At 40.0% G+C, this 20,292-nt stretch overlaps 5 protein-coding genes and 1 long non-coding RNA gene across 10 annotated transcripts; 4 read left to right on the forward strand and 2 right to left on the reverse strand.

The window, feature by feature from the left end:
- Nucleotides 1-413: 413 nt before the first annotated feature.
- LOC114143676 (ras association domain-containing protein 7-like) lies at nt 414-6,502 on the forward strand. 4 transcript variants are annotated; one of them, XM_028015958.1, is made up of 6 exons: nt 414-516; nt 1,764-1,893; nt 2,361-2,966; nt 3,447-3,724; nt 6,017-6,193; nt 6,349-6,502. In XM_028015958.1, exons 1-5 carry the CDS (start codon nt 439-441, stop codon nt 6,170-6,172), a joined length of 1,248 nt encoding a protein of 415 aa, XP_027871759.1. In that variant the 5' UTR covers nt 414-438; the 3' UTR covers nt 6,173-6,193; nt 6,349-6,502. The 4 variants fall into 4 exon arrangements, with proteins under 4 accessions (XP_027871759.1, XP_027871760.1, XP_027871761.1 ...); XM_028015959.1 differs by having other exon boundaries at nt 6,017-6,189; XM_028015960.1 differs by having other exon boundaries at nt 3,447-3,718.
- Nucleotides 6,503-6,628: 126 nt separating this feature from the next.
- On the forward strand, nt 6,629-9,534 carry LOC114143698 (retinal cone rhodopsin-sensitive cGMP 3',5'-cyclic phosphodiesterase subunit gamma-like). 2 transcript variants are annotated; one of them, XM_028015993.1, is made up of 3 exons: nt 6,629-8,867; nt 8,947-8,984; nt 9,062-9,534. In XM_028015993.1, the coding sequence occupies exons 1-3, from the start codon at nt 8,746-8,748 to the stop codon at nt 9,136-9,138; spliced, it is 237 nt and encodes a 78-aa protein (XP_027871794.1). In that variant the 5' UTR covers nt 6,629-8,745; the 3' UTR covers nt 9,139-9,534. The 2 variants fall into 2 exon arrangements, with proteins under 2 accessions (XP_027871794.1, XP_027871795.1); XM_028015994.1 differs by having other exon boundaries at nt 8,947-8,975.
- LOC114143705 (uncharacterized) lies at nt 9,060-11,548 on the reverse strand. The gene is made up of 3 exons (XR_003595291.1): nt 11,435-11,548; nt 11,151-11,253; nt 9,060-9,179 (listed from the first exon to the last, which is right to left on the reverse strand). It is a non-coding gene; the product is annotated as an uncharacterized LOC114143705 (long non-coding RNA).
- Nucleotides 11,549-11,668: 120 nt separating this feature from the next.
- On the forward strand, nt 11,669-12,699 carry LOC114143699 (retinal cone rhodopsin-sensitive cGMP 3',5'-cyclic phosphodiesterase subunit gamma-like). The gene is made up of 4 exons (XM_028015995.1): nt 11,669-11,810; nt 11,964-12,078; nt 12,154-12,191; nt 12,269-12,699. Coding segments are annotated over exons 1-4 (231 nt in total). The 5' UTR covers nt 11,669-11,809; the 3' UTR covers nt 12,346-12,699.
- Nucleotides 12,560-15,459, reverse strand: guca1g (guanylate cyclase activator 1g). Its single transcript, XM_028015982.1, has 4 exons — nt 15,159-15,459; nt 14,931-15,080; nt 14,123-14,219; nt 12,560-13,336 (listed from the first exon to the last, which is right to left on the reverse strand). The coding sequence occupies exons 1-4, from the start codon at nt 15,351-15,353 to the stop codon at nt 13,215-13,217; spliced, it is 564 nt and encodes a 187-aa protein (XP_027871783.1). The 5' UTR covers nt 15,354-15,459; the 3' UTR covers nt 12,560-13,214.
- Nucleotides 15,460-17,154: 1,695 nt separating this feature from the next.
- Nucleotides 17,155-20,038, forward strand: LOC114143700 (guanylyl cyclase-activating protein 2-like). The gene is made up of 4 exons (XM_028015996.1): nt 17,155-17,912; nt 17,987-18,136; nt 18,712-18,808; nt 18,902-20,038. Exons 1-4 carry the CDS (start codon nt 17,712-17,714, stop codon nt 19,021-19,023), a joined length of 570 nt encoding a protein of 189 aa, XP_027871797.1. The 5' UTR covers nt 17,155-17,711; the 3' UTR covers nt 19,024-20,038.
- The last annotated feature ends 254 nt before the right edge of the window (nt 20,039-20,292 follow it).

The following is a 20,292-nucleotide window of genomic DNA, read 5'->3' on the forward strand; positions in this document are numbered from 1 at the left end:
GAAAACTCCTGCTTCTCTCAGGGGGCGGAGCCAAATGACGCGTCACAGTGACATCACTGACAGCAGATTTACATTTTCTAAGATCAGCAAAACCTGGAAAAACTCAGAGCAGGTAATTCTGGATGTAATATTAGACCTGTTAGTCAGACAGCTGGGAACTGATGGGAACGAGAAATCTAAAATTTATTTCTGTCCCCAGATGATTAATCTAATGAAAACATAAAATAAATGAATAAAAAAAATGACAATAAGGTCAGAAGTCATGATTGGTCAAACTAATCCTTTAACACCTGAGATGGAAGTGGCTCTCAGTAAAAAGCTCCAGTTCCTTCAGGCTGACATCACTTGATGCAGAACAGCCAGATGAGCTGCATTCCTCAGCTTCACTCCTCCTTCTCTTTCTCCTCCTCCTCTTTCCTGGATGAAGTTTGTGTTTGAATGTTTTGGTCGCATTCATTCATCCGTCCAGCCATCCTCCACTCAGAACCTGAAGCACAGAGAAGATTGAACGTGAAGGTGAGTGTCGGCTCCGATTTCCTCTGATAGGAAGAAATAATTATTGAGCTTTTTGTCTGTAACTTTAAACTTTTTACATAAAACAGGTGAGTTTGTATTTATTACAATACTAAGAAAAGAATCAGATAAAACATTTATGAGTTAATGTGTGTCTTGTGCTTGATGAGCGCTGAGTTTGTTTTCTGGACCGTATAATTGTTATTATTTCTATTCATTTAAATGAATTGTCGCTAATTCATTTATTTCACATAGAAAATCTGGATAAAAATATATAAAAACATAAAACTGTTATTCTGCATTAAATTTGACATATTTTTCTAATATGCAAAAATATAGAAACTCTACTAAAACACTGCATTTCAAATGTAAGGAAGTAAAGTTAATGTTTTTATTTGACTGCCTACTTTTTATTTGAAGGTGGATAGAAGCTCAACAACATAAAATCATGAAACATTAAAAAACAACAAAATAACTTTTTTATAATTGTAAAGTTTCAGTTTTTGACCATTTAAAATCACTGAGCTGCTTGTTGAGGGGCAGAAAATATTTTCAAAACCACCAAAACCAGCTTTAAATCCTTAAATGAACAGAAAATAGAACCACTTGTGAATAAATAGAGCAGGTTTCCATCAGTGGGTGTTGATTGCAGCTCTGAATGAAGGTGATACCGACGTGAAGCAGAGTAAACAGAGACTGGAAGTATGTGAGGCGGAGCCTGAACCTGCAGGAATGTCGGCGCGTTCTGCAGCATTCCTGCCTTCAGCAGAAACCTGCAGACATGTGACTGCTGTTCAACAGGGGAAACACTTTATGTCTGAGAAACTACCTGCAGAGAGCAGGCAGGAAGGTTTTATTGGCAGCAGGATTAAATAAAATGGGTCAAAGGTGATTATAGAGCTCCTTTAATGATATAAATATATAAATCTGTTATCAGTTATAGTCGTGGCTCCAAACTCAGATCAGATGCTGTGAGGTGTGATAAGCTTTGAAATGTGTCTAAATCCTGGAGATGATGTGTAAAAACACTGAGCTGATGCTGGTTTTCTGATATCAGGCACATTACTGACAATGATCTGTCCAGTTTCAGATTTAGGTTTATTGTTTTATAGTAAAATTATTACAGTGAATCTGTGTTTGTTACATGTAGGAACAGGCGTTTTCAAATGAACTGATCATTTATTTAACATTTTACTGTTTTCTGTTGCTTTAATGTGTATATCTATTGGCCTGGATGCCATGTTCTGCAGGTCGCGGTCGGGTCGGGTCGGGTCAGGATGGAGCTGAAGGTCTGGGTGGACGGGGTCGTCAGGGTCGTCTGCGGCCTTTCTCTCAACACTTCCTGTCAGGAAGTCGTCATCTCTCTCGCTCAGGCCATCGGTATGTAGTTCCTCTTCATCCCTATGATCCAATAAACACTGAGTCATGGTGAACATTCACACTGCAACATGCAGTGTAAGGTTTGGATTTCTCTTACTGAGCATGCTCAGCTCCATTTTTCTGAAAGCTCTGCAAGCTGAAGGGAACTGATTTTAGAAAATAGTGAAAGAAGGAAAGTAGGAGAGTTTATGTCCATATATGAAGCACAGCGATTAAACATTTTGTTTTAATTCCAATAAAATGAAAACTAGAGGTAGAAAACAGATAATAAAAGGAGGAGGACCAAAGACAGAGCCCTGGGGAACTCCTTGGATAAATGCCACTGAGAATGGGTGATTTCTGTTACTTTTAGTACAAAAATTGTGTTTAATGACTTTTTAAAAATCTCTTCAGCTTGCTCGTTGCTCCGTAATCATAAAAAAATTAAACTTTTCTGCAGAAGATTAATGTTTTCCTTCTGCACGCAGGCCAGACGGGTCGGTATGTTCTGATCAGGAAGCTTCGGGGCTTGGAGCGCCCTCTGGTTGCTGACGACTGCCCCATGCAGCTGCTGGCTCAGATGGGTCAGCTGGCTGCAGAGGTCCAGTTCGTCCTGCGGAAAACGGGCCCCAGCCTCAGCGAAGGGCCACACAGACCCAGCAAGGAGAGCCATCGCCCCCTGCTGGTGCCCTCAGAACCAGAACCTCAGCATAAGGGCCCTCAGAAAGCCCTCTCCTTCAGTCTGGGCCCCTCAACGTTTCCCAGGAGGAACAGACCCAGCAGGAACTGGTCTCCCAGTCTGGAGGAATCAGCAGAAGAAAATCATCCGTCTGATCCTGAGAAGGAGGAGATGCTGAGGCAGATCCTGCAGCAGCAGACGATGCTGCAGGACCTGGAGGCTCAGATCAAAGCTCTGGAGAAAGACACCGAGTTATTCGAGCAGAAGGTCACAAATTCTGTAGTTCCTGATCCGATTCCGGACCTGACAGACGACCTGCAGGAGCTGGAGTACCGGCGGAAACAGTACGAGGTGGAGCTGATGTACGGAGAAGACTGGGAGGAGGAGCTGAAGGTGGAGCTGGAGCGAGAGCAAGGTAGACAATCAATCAATCAATCAATCAATCAATCAATCAATCAATCAATCAATCAATCAATCAATCAATCAATCAATCAAGTTTATTTGTAGAGCACATTTCTGCAATGACTCAGGTCAAAATGCTTTAAATCACGAAAACACAAAAAGTCCTAAAAACAACATAAAGTGGACAAACCAGAACAAATGTTAGACTTTGACGAGTTCCATCCTCTAAATCATTGATATTTATCAAATATGTTGGTTAATGTTCCAGTTATTATGGTTCAAAATCAACTCTAATCAGCTGGGTTTAAAGAATCTCAGTGTTTCGGCTGTTTTGCAGTTTTCTGGAAGTTTATTCCAGATTTGTAGTGCATAGAAGCTGAAAGCTGCTTCTCCATGTTTGGTTCTGAGAGGTCTGGATGTTTGACACAGCAGCAAATCTTTAATGTGTTTTTGTACCAAGTCGTCTCTAAAACCATCATCCTGTTTTCTACAGACATGCAGAGACGACTGGAGCAGATTCACTCGTCTATAGACGACCAGAGTTATGAGATCAAGGTGCTCCATAGCCGCTCCGACCACCTGGAGCAGGACCTACAGGACCGAGCCCAGACTAGCGCCCCGAGCGCCGAGGAGGAGGGGACCCGGCTGACGGACGAGGCCCTCAGGTCGCTGACCCAGGAGCTCCACAAGCGGCTGCAGCTGGGCGAAGATCTGGACGCGGCGCTGGCAGAGACGCAGTGGCTGCTGCAGACGGCAGAAGAAACGGTAAAGGTATACCACATCACCTACCATTCTGGGTGAGGGAGGATCAGGAAACCCAAACTGCTCCGGATTCAGCTGCTGGAGACGCTGCGTCACGCTAAGCTAACGGATGGAGACGAGTCTCAGCAGGGATGGGTGGCAGGAGGGAAAGTCTATGAGACGACAGCAGCTGCGTTTCCACTGACAGAACTGAGCAAAATGAAATGATAAAAATAAATGTGCTTAATGGAAATACGCCAATTCTGAAAAAGGTTTGATAAAAGCTTTTGCGCTAGAATTAGTTTGTGTTTTGGTCGTATCGAAATCACAGGAGTCACATGACCAGCATGTTACTACAGGCAGAGATGATGAAGAAGACGACAGGAAGTAGTAACAGGATGATGGTTTGTTTTTGTCATGTTTCAGACAATGTGCAGCCTGCTCCACCAGAGCTCTCACAGCATCACACATTTCATAAAAAGTGTGTCATTTCAACGAAGCTCTTCTACAAAATCACAGTATATGATTTCCCAAAACGCCACATACTTAGCCGCTCCCAAGTATAAGGAGTTTGTCTCCTCTGATTGGCTGATCGATGTTGAGCGCTGGCATCATGGATGAACTATGAATTCATCTCATGTAACTGTTTACATCCGTCGCTGCCATTATTTTTTTAAATTTGAAAATCAATCAGAAATGACTCACAACAAATGAAGAATTGTCGTTCTGTCGAATTGTATTAAAAACCAACATCAAATCAAACTAAACCTGAGCTGAAAGTTAAATAATAATTTCTTAAAGTGATCTGAAACACAAACAAAAATGTCTTAAATAAAAATTGTAAAAACTATACAAACATAATCTACATTTTAGATTACAAAGTGCTGACAGACTCTCAGCCACACCTGCAGTTTTATTTGTAATGATGCAGATTCTTCAGAGCAGCTGATGATCTGGTTGGACGGGAGCAGTTTCCAGTCAGAAGGTCAGAGACGGATGTCTGTCCCCTCCGATGTGTCCACTGGTCCCTTAAGATCAAAATGAGTCAGAAAAATCTTTAAAATGTGAGACATTTAAATGCATTTAGTTGACAAATGATGACTTAACAGGAATAAACAGGAATAAAAGAAACAGACAAAGGGAACGGAGGTGAGACAGAGACAGACTGAGATCAGGCAAGAAGAGAAACCTGAGAACAGGAAGAACCGGAACAGACAAAGGAGCCGGATCACAAAAAGACAGGAAGGTGATTTATTCTCAGAAAAAACAGACTGCTCATGACAGCAACACTCAGGACTGACGACACAAACACCAAACCAAAGAAAAATTACAAATATTTCCACTTCAGCTGCAACTGAGAACAAAAACTCTTTTCTATACACTTTCTATAATATTAGCTCTAGATTTTCAAATGTGAAGTTATGAAATCCACCTTTCAATCTTTTTTTCTTTTGTTTAGATATTAAAATATTTTATTGATCAAATATAATCATTATTCAAACCTTTCTTGTTGTTTTGAACTAAAATTCATCAGAAATATGACTGAGACATATTTTAGATGAATGTGAAACAGATGGTGCATCAACATTGTCCCTGTTTAATCCGCTGTAATTCAACTCAAGCCCGTTTTCCAGAAAGTTCTGTCCGACTGGGGAAATGTGAAAATGTAATCATATTTACCAGAGTTCAAAAAAGTGAACTCTGGGGCGGTTTGAATGGATGTATGAACGCCAAGCAGACCAGAGATTGCTCCAAAAACAGGAAGTGCACTTCAGTGCAGGGCATTCTGGGTAAATACAACCAAAACAAACCCGAGACTCTAGCGTTAGTCGTAGCCTTTAGCCAAAAACTAAAGAAAAATCCTCCAACCACTAAAATTTGACGCCACTCCATTTTTATTTGGTGAAGAAGGAAGTTGCGTTCAGTGTCTTCAGATGTTTTTGTGTCGTTTCCTTCAGTAGTTTTTGGTGCAGTGCCCCCACAGGCCAGGAGGGGAACAGGTTGGTTTGATTCAGAGCAGAGAGAAAGAACCACAGCAGCTGGAAACGGAGCAGATGTTTCAGTTTTGGTCCCCAGTTGAACTGATTGAACACCCAGACAAACATGCTGATGTTCTGCATCTCCAGCAGCAGCAAACTTTGAACTTCCTCCAACTGCAGATATTAAATATCCACAGCAGTGAGAATCAGAATGACATAACATTCACCACTGCCACCCCACATCCCCACCCCTGGTGCATGGCTGTGTTAAGGTGTTTCATGGTGCTGGTTTGACTTCAGTTTGTTCCCCCTGATAACGTATCATCCCTCTGATGATCTCCAGGACAGACTGGAGCAGATCGATGGGCTGAACAAGGAGCTGAGGCAGTGTGACCTGCAGCAGTTCATCCAGCAGGCCGGTGGGAACCCGTACGCCGACCAGGGGGCCCCGCTGCTGGTCAGCGAAGTTCAGCTGAGCAAGACTCGCGTCAGGAAGTAGCGGCGGCCGGAGCATCAGTAGGTTAGCTACACACAGACCTGATTGGTTTTACTGAGTATTAAACTCTTTTTGTCACACATTTAAAACATATCCAGTGTATCTATATTTAAATAGTTTTCAAAACTAATGAATTACATAAATAACTGACTGTTATATGTTCTGTTTTTCTGCTGCAGGAACCAGAAGGAGAAACCTTGAAGTCCCGTTAAATGTGTGTGAGTGTGTGAATGTTGTGTTTGTTGGAATAACACACATCTCTTTGTACAGTTATTTAGCCTGGAATGTCACTTTTTATATGTAAAAATAAAGTTTTTTATTCCATCTCTGAAATAAATTCTCAGCAATTCATCTTTGCACCACCAGAGGCCGCCAAAGCGTAGTGATGCAAACATCTCTCCTGATAAAACGATCTCCTTTAATTGAGAGACTTTTATGAAGCTTACTGATTCATGCTAACTATATGTTTTTATATAGAAATGGTTAATATGGTAAAAAAAAAAAATATAGCATATATTAAACAAAAGAAAAATATATAAAACTTTTTGCAACTTTATACTCATCCCAGTTGCTAACATGCGGTGATGACGGTTCAGGTATTTAAAGGTTTTTGTTTCATCTCAGTCCTAAATTACAGCTGCTTGCTCGTCTCAGCTGTTCTGTTCAGGGTCTGGAATCATTTTAGGATTATAATCAATAAAAACAGCATTTGGTTTTCAGTTTAGATAAAATCACAATATCATCCTCTTAAACATTATCTTTAACTTTTTGTAACTGTTCTCATGTCATCTTTTTATCAAACATTTTTGCATTTTTTTTACTAAAACTAATTTGCATTGGAGATTAGAATAATTTTAGTTGCAGAAAGTGGAAGAAGAGACTTGAAGAAGAAGTTGAGAAGTTTTGTTGTTGAACTAAATCTGTGCTAACAGACCATGTTGTGACCAAGGCTGGGCTGAGAGTTAGCAGATAAACCGACTCAGGACTAAAATCACATCCTGGATGCAGGTAGGAAATGATGCTGTCCATCTGAGCTGATGTTCCTCATGTTCCTCTGGTCTCGTGTGGATTTTTATTAAATTATTCAAGAATCTCTAACTCTCTGTCTGTTACGCCTCTCAGTGAAGGAGGATTTCCCTGCTTGGTGTCCGAATTGTAACGTTACATCAGGTGTTAGTGCAGCGGCCTCCAAACATGCAGCACAGAGGAAAGCTGTTGTCCTCTGGTGACCTTTTGACCTGCAGCCATCAGCGTCTGTGTGGGACGGATCTAAAACCTGAGACATGACTTTATGTCCTGATTCTTTAACCAAACCTGAAGTCTGGACCTGGAACAGGTCTCCAGATCTCTTTTAGCTCATAAGGTTTGTTCTGAGGTCTGATCTTTGACCCAGTCTCTCAGTGTCTGTAATCTGCAGCCCGCTGATCTAAACGCCTCCTTTCTGAATCCAGTTGTGCCAAATTGGATCCGATTAGTTTGGAGAGAGAACAGACCAGTGAGCAAGACTTTCACAATTTAGTTTCTCCAAATCAGATTGTCCACTTATCCTCCAACAGGAAGAGCTGAGATCTTCTCATCTGACGGGGAACAGGGCGCACAGCATCACAGGTCCTCCACCGTACTTAACAGTAAACATCAAGTGCTTCTTTGTCATATTCATCCATTGTTTCCCCTAGAATGCTTGAAGCTGAAAAATTCAATCCAAACAGATGTCTATTTCCTAGATTCCTGTAGTAAACAGCTTTTTTCCCTTTATTTATGCCAGTTACAAAACCTCAACAGCTGTCATACAAGCTAATATTAATAAAATCCAGCTTGTTCTCCAGTTGTTGTGCGTTATGGAGGCTTAGTCTTAAGCCGGCAGCCTAAATCGGCTCTGGGAGAGGCGGTCGGTCCATGGAGGCGCATAAAGACGCTGCTGAGGCGAAAATCCAAGAGAAAAGAGAGACTATGAGAAGAAAGAAGACTCCTTCTTTGTCTCACTGCTGCTTTTCATTTCAGTGACTAACCAACAGAAACAGGTAGGAGGATTTTTATTATATCAAATTTAAACGCTTGTCATGTGTCACCATTTTTTTTATTTCAACTGAAAGAGTGAATATATGAACTATTTAGAGTCAATGCTGAATGTAAAGAGGGAGGGAGAAACTAAATATTCTGCAACAAAATATTGTCAAACTAACATAAGGATGGTAAAAAAATGAATAAAAATATAGAAAAACTTATTTAAAGCTGCAGTTTCTTCAGTTGGAGGACTGTTTATCTATATGTACAAATTATATTCACAGCTCATAAATTACAATGTTTTAAATGAACTTTAGAGTTATCAGTATTTATCTCAGTGTTTGGTCTCCTTCCAATCAAACTTTTTTTTTTTACTATAATTTATCTAAAATAATATAAAAACATGCAATTAATAATGTAGTTTTGTCCAAATTAAGATATGAAATATATTTAAACTCATCTCCTACAATTACATCAACAGATGCATTCATGGCATGTGAAACAGGACAGTAAGGTCGTCTCCAGGGTGGTTGATGGTTTGAATCCGGTCTCTCTGTGATGCAGTCAGTAGGATGAACTCCACAGCAGCAGCAGCAGCAGCAGCAGCTGGACGCACCAAGTCGACTCCACCAGAGCTGGAGCAGAAGGAGAGCCGGCAGTTCAAGAGCAAAGCTCCCCAACGAGGACAGAAAGGGTGAGATGACCTTTCACCTCAGACAGGAAGTTAATGAACAGCAGCAGAGTGAGAAACGTTTCTGTCTCCCTGAAAACAGAGTCAACAGCCACGACCCAGCCATGCAAAGTCTGGATGGTGAGTTTACTGGAGGTTTCCCAGTGGGTGTGATGGTTTCTGTGAAACATTTAACTGGTTTTGTTGGTTTGTTGCAGACGCTGCAGTGGTTTGTCCCTGGGAGGAATACGGAGACGTGGAGCTGAGCGAACTGGCCCAGTTTGGAACCGTTTAGCCCTGAGGAAGACTTCCTGCTGTTCCTGTTCCCCCTTCATCCTGAGGATGAGGAGCAGAAACATCACAGATCTACAAGCATAATAATAAAACATGAAGATGCATTCATGGACTTACATATGAACAGAAATGTTTATGATTATCTGTTTACTCTTCAGAGCCTTACAAGTTCCTGATAGTTGATGCAGCTGCTTCCAATAAAAATATAATATATAATATAATATTATATTATAATCTGTCTGTTTGCAGCGGATTATTAAAATCTGTTGAATATATTGAATAAAATAGAGAAACTAACTCTGCATTTAATTTTCTCATTCATTCTGCTGTATTTCACACAAAACCACTAATATTTCTCCAAGTTTGTAATTTTAAATAAAATTATTTTAGTCCTTGAGTTTTGTTTATTTTAGGATAATTATTACATTCAGGGAAATCATCCAGTCACTGAGTTTGAATATCATTGACTCTGTTGGTGTTTCTTCCTAACATAATATTTTTTTAAAGGAGAGATAAAGTCATAAATTTGGGGTCTTTTATTCAGTAAAGGTAAAAAATTCCTCCTCCCCATTAATTTCAGGAATGTTAAAAGAAATTAAAAAATATTTTTATGAAAGTCAAACATTTTCTCATTCTTTAACATGGCGGTTATATTTTCAGTCAGGAGTTACAAAAAGGAAGAAGGAACAAAGTATGTAAGGGTTTGGATCAAGCTCCCAGTTTTCTGATTTTATTTGACACATGAAAATGTTGCACCGGTTCAGGAAAGATGAGCTGCAGGAGCCTGAAGGTAAAGTTTGATCAGAGCAGATTTTAAGGCTAATCTCAGAGAAACGGTGGTGGATTAACTGAGATTCAACCAGAATTTATCTCAAACAGTCCTGATGAAAAGCATCTCAGTTGACTGGAGTTCATCAGATTACTGACAAAAAGCATCATGTCTGCTGTTTATGATTTTTAACTGGCCATGTGGGAACAAAGGAAAGATCTTGTCTTTATCTGAAAACAAACAGATTTCTCTTTAATCCCTCCAAACAGAATGACTATGTTCACTGTTGTTCTGACTGAACGTAGCATGTTAGCTTCCTTAGGCTTTCTCTCTACCTTCTACTGATTATTACACTAATCATCATCTGACTAGTAATGATTATTACATCACTAGTCATCACTAATCATCATCTGACTAGTAATGATTATTACATCACTAGTCAGACCTTAACGAATAAATAAACCCCCAAACAACTTGCTTTGCAGATAAACTATATAAATGGTTCTTTAAGTTGCTATTTCTATGTGTCTGTACAAATTGTGACGTTTTTATGTAAATGTGTTTAATATTCGGCCTAAAACCATCTCAGTACTGCAGTGCTGCCCTCTGTGGGTTGACAGGTGGCTACTGCAGTTCATTTCTCCTATTGCAGCCCAGCTGTTGGTGTCTACATGACATCCCCACGTTTGGGTTTGAAACCATCTGACTGTAGCAGACTTGTGCATTATGCACAGCTGTATATACTGTAAATATGATCCCTGACTAATTTCCAATATAATTCACCACGTCTGTGTCTCATTAAGCTCATCTTCTTACATCAGCATCGATGCTATAAATTGTGGCGAGTTAATCAGGAGATTCTTGGTAATGTTGCCATTTTTTGCAAATATTTCTAAAGAATTTTAGTTGCTGTTTTATTTTAGCAACAGTTGTTTCAGAGATTCGGACATTTTTAAAATTGTATTCTAATTTAAAGTCAAAAATACTTTAAAGATTTAGTACTGTTTATTTTATTCGTGCACACATTTAATCATATTAGAAATATTGCATCGCTCTGTGTGTGTGATGCTGTTTCTAAGTACCAGCAAAGCTGAGCAGGTGATTTAGTTCAGGTGTCGGAAAGAGGATTCGGTAACACTCGCTCATTTGAAACAATCTATGAAGATGTTAAACACACACACACACACACACACACAAGTGTGTATCTGCAGATGCTGTTGAAAGGTTGAGGCTGATTCACCCACCTGCAGATTTGGACATGATCCTTGTTATGCAACGTTTATCTGTGTGACTCATCCTGTTGTCCCGGAGCAGACGAGCCGTTCAGCCACGTCTCTGTCAGCAGCGCTTTATTTTAATCAATTAAAATGGAGAACAATTACGAGGTAAAACACCGGAAAATAAATATTTCTAATTAGTGCTTAAAGACCTTTGAGAATCTAAATCAGAATGACTTTCACAGAACAGAAAACCATGAAAACACTCAGTTTAGAGACCAGTTAAGCTAACAGAGAGGAAGTCAGAGTACCTGGAGAGAAACCCAGTGATCACAGGGAGAACTCCATGCAGAAAGACCCCAGACTGGGCAGCAGTGTTCCCAACTGGCCTCCATGTTTCCCATGAAAGACAAAAATCCTAATTTTATTTGTCTTTGAGTCTCTACATTTCATAAACAAAGAGTCCCAATAAGCCACTGTGGGTATCTTGAATTAATGAGGCTTAGTCATAAGTCTTAATCGGCCTGAGCGCTGAGGGGAAGCTGATCCCTGCAGGGTATAAAAGCAGACAGAAGGACGAGGAGAACCGAGACAGAGACCGCAAGAAGAAAGAAGAATCCTTCTTTGTCTTGCAGCTGCTTCTTATCTGGTCTGCAGAGAGAAACATCTCTAACATCTGGAAAACAAGTAAGTTCATTCACTTTTCAATGTTTATAGTCAGTATCATATTTACTTACATTCTCTGTTCTTTCACATTATACAGCAGAATTTAACCAACTTCTTCTAATGTGCCACAGATTCCTGTTTACTTATGAAATGTTTGGTTTTTCTGATGCACAGTGGAGAACATGAATGCATCATCAGTACCTGAGGCCGGTAAGCCCAGTCCAGCTGAACTCAAGCAGAAGGACAGCAGACAGTTTAAGAGCAAAGCTCCCAAACCTGGACAGAAAAGGTGAGGAGAATCTTCCCAGCACTCAGCTTTCAGGGTTTTCTTCTCTTTCTAATCCAGTTTTTATTTCTCCACCAGCTTTGACAGCCCTCTGCCGGGGATGGAGGGGCTGGACGGTGAGTCTGAGGGTCAAATTCAGCCTGGATCCTGGTGGTGTTGAGCTGTTCCCTCATGCTGCTCTGTTTCCCTGCAGATGCTGCAGTGATCTGCCCCTGGGAGGAGTTTGGTGACGTAGAGCTGAGTGATCTGGCTCAGTTTGGAACCGCCTAGATCCCAGTCAGAGCTGGAAAAGCATCCAGGAGGAGAAGAATGGGGTCTAGGCTGCAGGAGTCTTTTCACTGACCGACCGCAGCAGTTGAGCGATTGTTTGTTTTTTATTCATTTTTATTTATTTTTCAGCCAAACTGCAAGTTCAGAAACTCATCTCACTCAGTCATGTGATCGTACGATTTGATTTTAATTGATGACATAAAATTTTACCAGGTTGTGTTGAAATTACTTTATTCTTCTTTGAAATCAAATCTTCACCCATGATTATCGTGTTATAATAATAATGGATCCAAAGCTTTGCAAATGTCTGTGTAAACATGCAAATTCGTACAATAAATCAGTTTTTTCAGTCAACTAAGTTTGTTCATCTGGTCTTAATGAGTAAAGAAAGAGAAACGAGTGAAGAGCAGCGTCTATCAGACGTCAGAATTAAAATGAAGAAGGTTTCTGTTCTGTTTACTTGTCGGGGTTTTGGGTTTTTTACTGCACTGTCCTCCTTCACATCAGGATCGAATAGTTCCTGCACATTCGCAGCTTCTAGGATGCAACATGTTGAAAAGGTTTCAGTTTTAACCACAGAGGAATTTAAAAAGTGTTAAAATGACTCTTCAAAATATTCATGACTTCAGTGAATCATTATGAAGATCTAAAAATAACAGCAAATATCCAAACAGAGCAAATCTACTGAGAATGAAACCTGATAAATGTGGATATTTAGCAGTTAATTTGTCTGTATCTGATGACAGAAATCACTCGCCGTCTATCGGACCAGCCCAGCAGAACTTCTGCCACAGTAAGAGGTCCAGCTCCAAACTGAAAGGGGTTCAGAACCGCAGGGTTCATGAAGACGCTGCTCTCACTGCAAGGCATCATGGGAGCTTTCTGCAGTTTTGGGTCACCCAGCCGGAGGTGTTGACGTCCAGATTGAGGAGGTCCATGAGCCACTGGTCCTTTTTGGCCCCCTCCATGAACTCAGTCAGGGTTATCTCACCTGAGAGGACAGAGACCAAAAAGACTCTTGGTACCATGTCTTCATTTTTACAAAAGAACGAGTCACAACAAGCTGGTTTCAACTCATAAAGAAAAAAATCGAATAATAATGTCTTCCTTGAATCTCTCTGGGTGATCAAACACAATCTGCAGCATCATTTTAATAATGTTGGTACGTAAAAAATAGGACATCATCAAACAGGAGTTATCAAGATAATTTGTCTCATTTATAGATTCATTACACATGGAGTGAAATATTTATCGTCTTCATTTCTTGTTATTTAGATGATTCTGGACCACAGAGAATGAAACCCTAATATTTTTGTGTCAGAAAAGTAGAATATTGTGGAAAAGGTTACAGCACATTGATAGAAAGTTGAGTGGAAGGAAAAAGTGCATGAGCAACAGATAACTGGAGCCTTGAGAAGTTTGTCAAGCAAAATCCATTCAGGAATCTCACAAAGAGCAGGACTGAGGCTGGAGATTAAATCAAGCAAAAAGAGTCCAGACCAAACAGAGAGGATGTACAGAAATAAACATTCAGAGTCTGAAATTTCTGAATAAATATAATTTTATTGATCTGATGTAATATTTAAATTTTCAGAGACTCTGAATTCTTTCTAAGCCAGAATCATTAACATTACAAGCAATGAAGGCCTGAATATTTCCATCTGTCTATGAATCTATACAATCTATGAGTTTCCTTTTCTAAAAGAAATGGTAAAAAATCTGTCATTTTTTCACCATGTTCTAATTTTTGGAGCTGCGCCTGAATTTGTTCTCCTACCGTCATTGTTGTTGTCAACGAGATCAAAGATCCGATCACAGATCTGGGACGGAGTCAGTCCGACCTCGCTCTTCTGAAGTTTGATTTTATGAAGAATCTGTCAGAAAAATGTCAGAATCCAGGAATTTTAACTCAACTTTCATAAATGAACAATTTTCATTAAAAGCAAAACTGAAGGATCTCAGCATCAAAATGAATGGAGGATAGTAGAAAGTAGTGTAATAAATGGACAAATAAAAATAATGAGTAAAATTTGATTCAAATAAATTAGGACTGGATGGAGAGAGAGGATTCGCTGCTGCTGAAGGAAAAGCTAAAAGAGAAGAAGAACATTTAAAAACCATCCAGTTCGCTTCGTCCAGAGGGTCCGAACTCTGCTTTACCCAACCGCTAACGTTTATCAAATGGACCAGTTCAACAATGTGAAGCTAACTGGAAAAAGCTTCATTAAATCAGAAACCAGCCTATTGAGTAGCAGAGTTTCCTTTCATAACCCAGATTATGTGGTCTGCACATCCTGACCCCTCCGCCATGCCCAGGACACCTGAGCCGTTGAACCACCTGATCTCCAGGTTAAAGGTACTTAGGATCACAACTGCTCAACACTTTTTCCGTCAATGGAGCCACATGACATGACCTTAGCCTCTTGCCCTAATTCCAGATTACCGGGGCACTAAAGTCCACCTTTAGGAGATTCCTGCTGTAGAAAAACTTGTTAATATTTCACAGTTTGACTCGTCATCGTTGTATCTCTGCTCCCATCAGACGTTTCTGTCAATAACATTTGGATAAAGCAGGTTTTCCTCACCCTTATGAGGAGCTTCACCTCGTTCCGGTCCAGCTTTCCGTTCCCATCCCGGTCGTACATCTTGAAGGACCATTTGAGACGATCTTCCAGATTTCCTCTTAAGATCAAATTTAGGGCGGCGACGTACTCTATGAAGTCCAGCGTGTTGTCCTGTGGATAAACCAGGCAGAGTTACACAAACCACACCATGGACCTGATTTCTGGCAGGCAGAGTTAACAATCCTTCACCTGGTTTGTGTCGAAGGAGCGGAAGATCGTCTCGAGGAAGAGGGAGTCCTCCGGCGATCTGCTCTGGACGCCAAAGATCTTCTTGAACTCGTGTAGATGCAGGGCGCCGCTGGGACATTCCCTCAGGAAAATGAGGCACATCCCCTGAATCTGAGCCACATCCTCCTCATCGCTGCTGCTTTGTTCTTGTCTCATTGCTGCAAGCTGCTTGGGTCAAAACGATTCCTGAAGATTTGACAATAATCAGGAGGTTCTGGCCGTCTGTCCGTTGCGAAGGCTCCGACTGACTCGTGTAAAGAGATCGGCACCACTGGCCCGTTTCTCCTGGGAGGCATGCTTCCCAGTCATTAAGCTCATTAGCTTGTTAAACTCTTGCATAAAATCCAACCTCTTGAAATAAATCTACTGCTACCTCATTTGACTCGCAAATACACACATTTAGTAAAAAGTGATTTTTCATCATGAGGTTTGAAACTAATTGTTTATCCATTTTTTTTGACCCAATGCAGATGTTTACTTTACAAATATCTCACCAACATTTCAGCCACACTTCTCAGACTTTTCATCACTTTCACACTCAGAGGAGGTCAAATAAAACCAAGGGAGGTTTCAGCAACCAGCGGCTTTCTTTGACTTGTCTGGAGATAAAAAGGACTGAAACTGAAATCTTTTAAATAATTTGTTTATGATATTCATTGTTTCTGTTTTGCTACAAATCTTTAGTAAACTCTGCAAGCCGACGCCAGTGTTGGCCAGGGTTCACCTGTAAAAGAGATGTTTTTTTTATCTCAAAGGGATTTTCCTGGTGAAATAAAGGTTAATAAATAATAATATATCATCAACCAGTCAGTTTTGATGGGGTAGAAGTCAGTCTGCTGCCCTCTGCTGACGTTTTTCTGTAATGCTGAGAAAAACGTCAAGTCAAATCTACTTCCAGGCCACAAATAAATGAATAAATAAATATTATTATTTTGTGTTCTTTTATATACTCAGCTTGGAATATTTTATTCCATTGACTGTGATATAGGAAGTGATGCAATTGTGTAAATATTTGAAAAGCTGAAGTTGTGGTGCTCACAGCTGATTTAATCACTTTTAATTAAAAATATTTAAACTTCTTGATCTGGAAGTGTTGATTGTGGATTTAATGCAAAATGTTAAAATCTTTCATACACTGTATCTTAGTCTGACAAGTTCCTGTTGCATCATTTTATTAATTAAAACATGTTTTTCTTCTCACCTCAACACTAAAGGCTCTTCTGATTTCTTACCAACTTCCAGATTGGAAAATTTCGATGTCTCTTTAAATCTAACGAGGCTGTCAGTGTGAGGATACGAAGGTGAATAAAACTTTAAGTTACAGATTCATGTTGTGCTTCAGCTAAAAATGAACAAATGAATGTAGATTCCTGCAGTGAGGATGAGGGACTTTGACTGGACCGGGGAACTCATGGTTAACCAGATCAGCAGGTTAAAGATAACCTGCAGGGACAAGTTTCCTGTTTTTACTACAACTTATAAACCTGATATTCCAACCGATCTTCAAAACAGAGGAAGCTTTTAAAATGAGGAGAATTCATTAAAAAGACACACTGATGATTTTTCTCACCGCTTGACATTAAATCAGACCAAACCTTTTCAGCTTCGGACCATTTTTATTGAAAATCTCTCTGATTTTCAATAAAAATGTTATAAAGTGTTCTTCATATTCAGATTTTTACATTAGAAAATCTTAAATGATGAAACGTCTGAAAGGAAACCCGAAGTCACTCTAACAAATACCCAGGAAATGACTCCACATCTCTTCATTTAGATCAGAAACACTAAGAGATACGTTTTGCCTTTTGGTTCTGCTTTAATTGATTGTGGGATTTGATTATTGCTAATAAAATCAGGCTGAAAAACAAGCGAGGACATCTGGTGGGTGGAACAGGGAAGTGCGGGAAGAATGGAAAAGAAAACATTTCAACTGGAGATAAATACACCTGATCAAGTCTCTTTGTATATTAGAAACATTATGGGATATTTTAAGCTTCCCAGTCAGTTAAACTAATATTGATTTACAATTCAGCAATCAAACAACAAAGGTGTTAAACTCAGTTCTGAACATAAAGACACTGATAATGCAGCTCGTTCAGAAGCTGTTTATATCTTTGCGGCTCCAATCACAGGACTGTTTTCTGTTCTCCTGCCAGGTCAGCCTGGGTAAACCGCCTGCTCACACGCTTCATCGGATCAACACATCGACAAACACTCGCTTACGCTCTGGTGGATTCAGCCTTTTAATCTCTGCTCCTCTCCACAGTCAAACACTCTGCAGATTAGTTCCCCAACTTTATTTCACTGCATGGTGGAGAAGGAGCAGCTAGGAAATATTCCAGAAGTTTCCTTAGAAGTTGGGATTTGTTTGGGATATAACTGGATCTGTTCAGCAGGTGTTCCTGAAGTAGGAGAACCAGTTCTGGAAAGGTCCGAGCAGACCGATGGGATCCTGATGTTCCTGCTCCGTAACCCGACACCCGAGGGGATTCCTGCTGCCTCCTGCCTGAAGTCATGGGTCAGGTCCAGGCCACCACCGATACAGAAGTGACTCTGCAGAACATTCAGGAACTGTACCGGAAATTCACCGATGAATGTCCGAGTGGAAACCTGCACCTGCATGAATTCAAGAAAATCTTTGGCGTCAGCAGCAAATCATCAGAGGAGGAGGTGGCTTTCATTGAACTTGTCTTTAAATCCTTTGATACCAATAAGGTAACGTGTGTTTTGGTGTGGAAAAAGAGTTAGGATTCAGTGATCCACAGAGCATCTCTCCTGGTTCTGTTTAGGACGGTAAGTTGGACTTCATGGAGTACGTGGCAGCCGTGAACCTCGTTCTTCGTGGAAAACTCATCGACAAACTGAAGTGGTCTTTTAAAATTTACGACAACGATGGGAACGGCTGCCTGACCAATCAGGAAGTGAGGCGTATTATCAAAGTGAGTCTTCAGTTCCAGGTTTTTAAAAAGTCTTATTGTTTCATGAAAAGCATTTGGAGCAGCTGGAAAGTTTAACATGAACCTGGTTGAGCTTTAAAGTAAACTATTGTGAACCCTGGAGTATTTTAAGCAGCACAGAGAAGCTGTTTACTCCAGATAATCCTCCTCACTTTACAACCTGCAGGCTGTGAAACATGGTAGTAAATACAGTCATAAATATCTCTTATAAATGTTTGAAAATGTGGTTATGAGGTTAAATAACTTCTGTCTTTTATTTGTTGTTTACACTTTCACTTCAGAGCCGTTGGCATTTTGCTTTTTGGAGACAAATTGTTGCAAAGCCGCCATCTAAACATCTCAAACTATGACCACAAAAACACTGTGCAACTTTTGGCAGAAACCAATTAAGAAATATTAGCAGGGAAGCAGGGACCATCTCTGCATCTCCATCACCTTTTAGAGAAATCATAAAATAAATTAATTTGTAGAAATGAATGAACATTTTCACAATTTTCGTCCAAAACCATGGAAATGTTTGCTAAAATATTGACATACTCATGTTTCTTTTTCTCCAGATCATCACCAAAATTAAATGGCATAATGATTCGAATGTGGAAACTGTCGACTACATCTGCGACAGGATATTTGAGCTGACGGACAAAAACAAAGACAGTAGGTGAAAACATGGAGGAAGACGCTCCGTTGGAAATGAACAGTTTCGTTTCCTTTCAGTGTGAACTCTTAAACTGTGTGTTGTGTCTGTAGGTCAGATATCTCTGGAGGAGTTTATTGAGGGAGCAGAGAAGGATCCGTGGCTCATGGAGCAGCTCCGACTGGACTTAGCGCCTAAAACCTGGTTCATTAAAACCCAGCAGAAGAAGAACTGAGTCCTCCAGACTGCAGGAATATTCAGCCTTACCATCAACAGACACACTGGACTAAACCTCAGCGGCCAGCCTTAATGTTCAGGTTCTGTTTTTCTGGGAAAAGGTTTTTCCCATTTTCCTTCAAAATAATCCATATTTGCCAACAGAACTTAGCATTACGGCAGGTTGGCGCGTCCTGATAGAGGATCTTCAGCCGTTACTCTGGGAAAGTGGATTCTGTCTGCTGAGCCGTTGCTCTGCAGAGCTGGACAAACGTTTTGGATCGACACATTTTCATTTTTCAAGCAGAAGCCTTTTGATCTTCGCTCGGTCTCATTTAAAGCTTATTCCACTCCTCTCACTGTTTGAACTTTTGCTTCAACTTTTGGAAATTTCCAAGTTTGGATTAATCCAACAATTTGTCTGTAACTGATAACTACAGGCTTAAAAACACCTTTTACACTGTTGTGACCTCATATTTTAAAAAGTCTAAACAACCTTCCTCCAACATGGAAGGTTGATGTTTCTATTGTACAACTTTCTGAACCACATTTTGTCTCTTTTGCTGAACAGAAAACCCATACGAACACCAGAACCAGGAGTCTGTAGAACCCAAACTACAAGCTCTTAGGTTTGGCAGCTCAACTTTATTTTATTTAAGGATATTTTGGTTTTATTCACTTTCAGATGCACACATACTTTTCTGCAAACAGATAAATCAACATTAAAAAAAAATCAGAAATATTATAAAATATACTTTCTGAGGTCAGTGACCAAACTGGACTCTGAAAACGTGTAGATTTTATTTCTGAAAAGATGATTATTATTTCATTTGTCATCAATTTAAATGGAAATATGACTAGAAAATAACTGTAGATATGCTTTAGATGGTTTTCACTTTGGTCTGTAACTGTTTTTCACTCTGTGCCTGTTTTAAACAAATGATCACAACATGTTTTTAACCTGAAACGTTGCAAAGCTTCATGTAGAAAAATCTACAATAAAACTGGGGAGCAATTTGAGTCATCTTAGCTGCTCAAACTCTTCATTAGACTCCACTTTTACTGAAAAATAAATGAAACATTTGGAAAAATGACTAGTTTGATTCTCTTTATACTTGACTTTGTCATCATTTATGGTTTTAATGGGTTTTTCCAGATTCCCATCAGCGATGTGTTAGTTTCTGTGTTTACAGGAATCAGACTGCAGATCCAAATGATCCTCCAGTCGCTTCATGCAGACCTTATGGGGGCTTTTACTCTATTGAATTAGACGGACTATTCTTAGCCT

Source organism: Xiphophorus couchianus, chromosome 4, assembly GCF_001444195.1.
Source record: "Xiphophorus couchianus chromosome 4, X_couchianus-1.0, whole genome shotgun sequence".
NCBI lineage: Eukaryota > Metazoa > Chordata > Actinopteri > Cyprinodontiformes > Poeciliidae > Xiphophorus > Xiphophorus couchianus.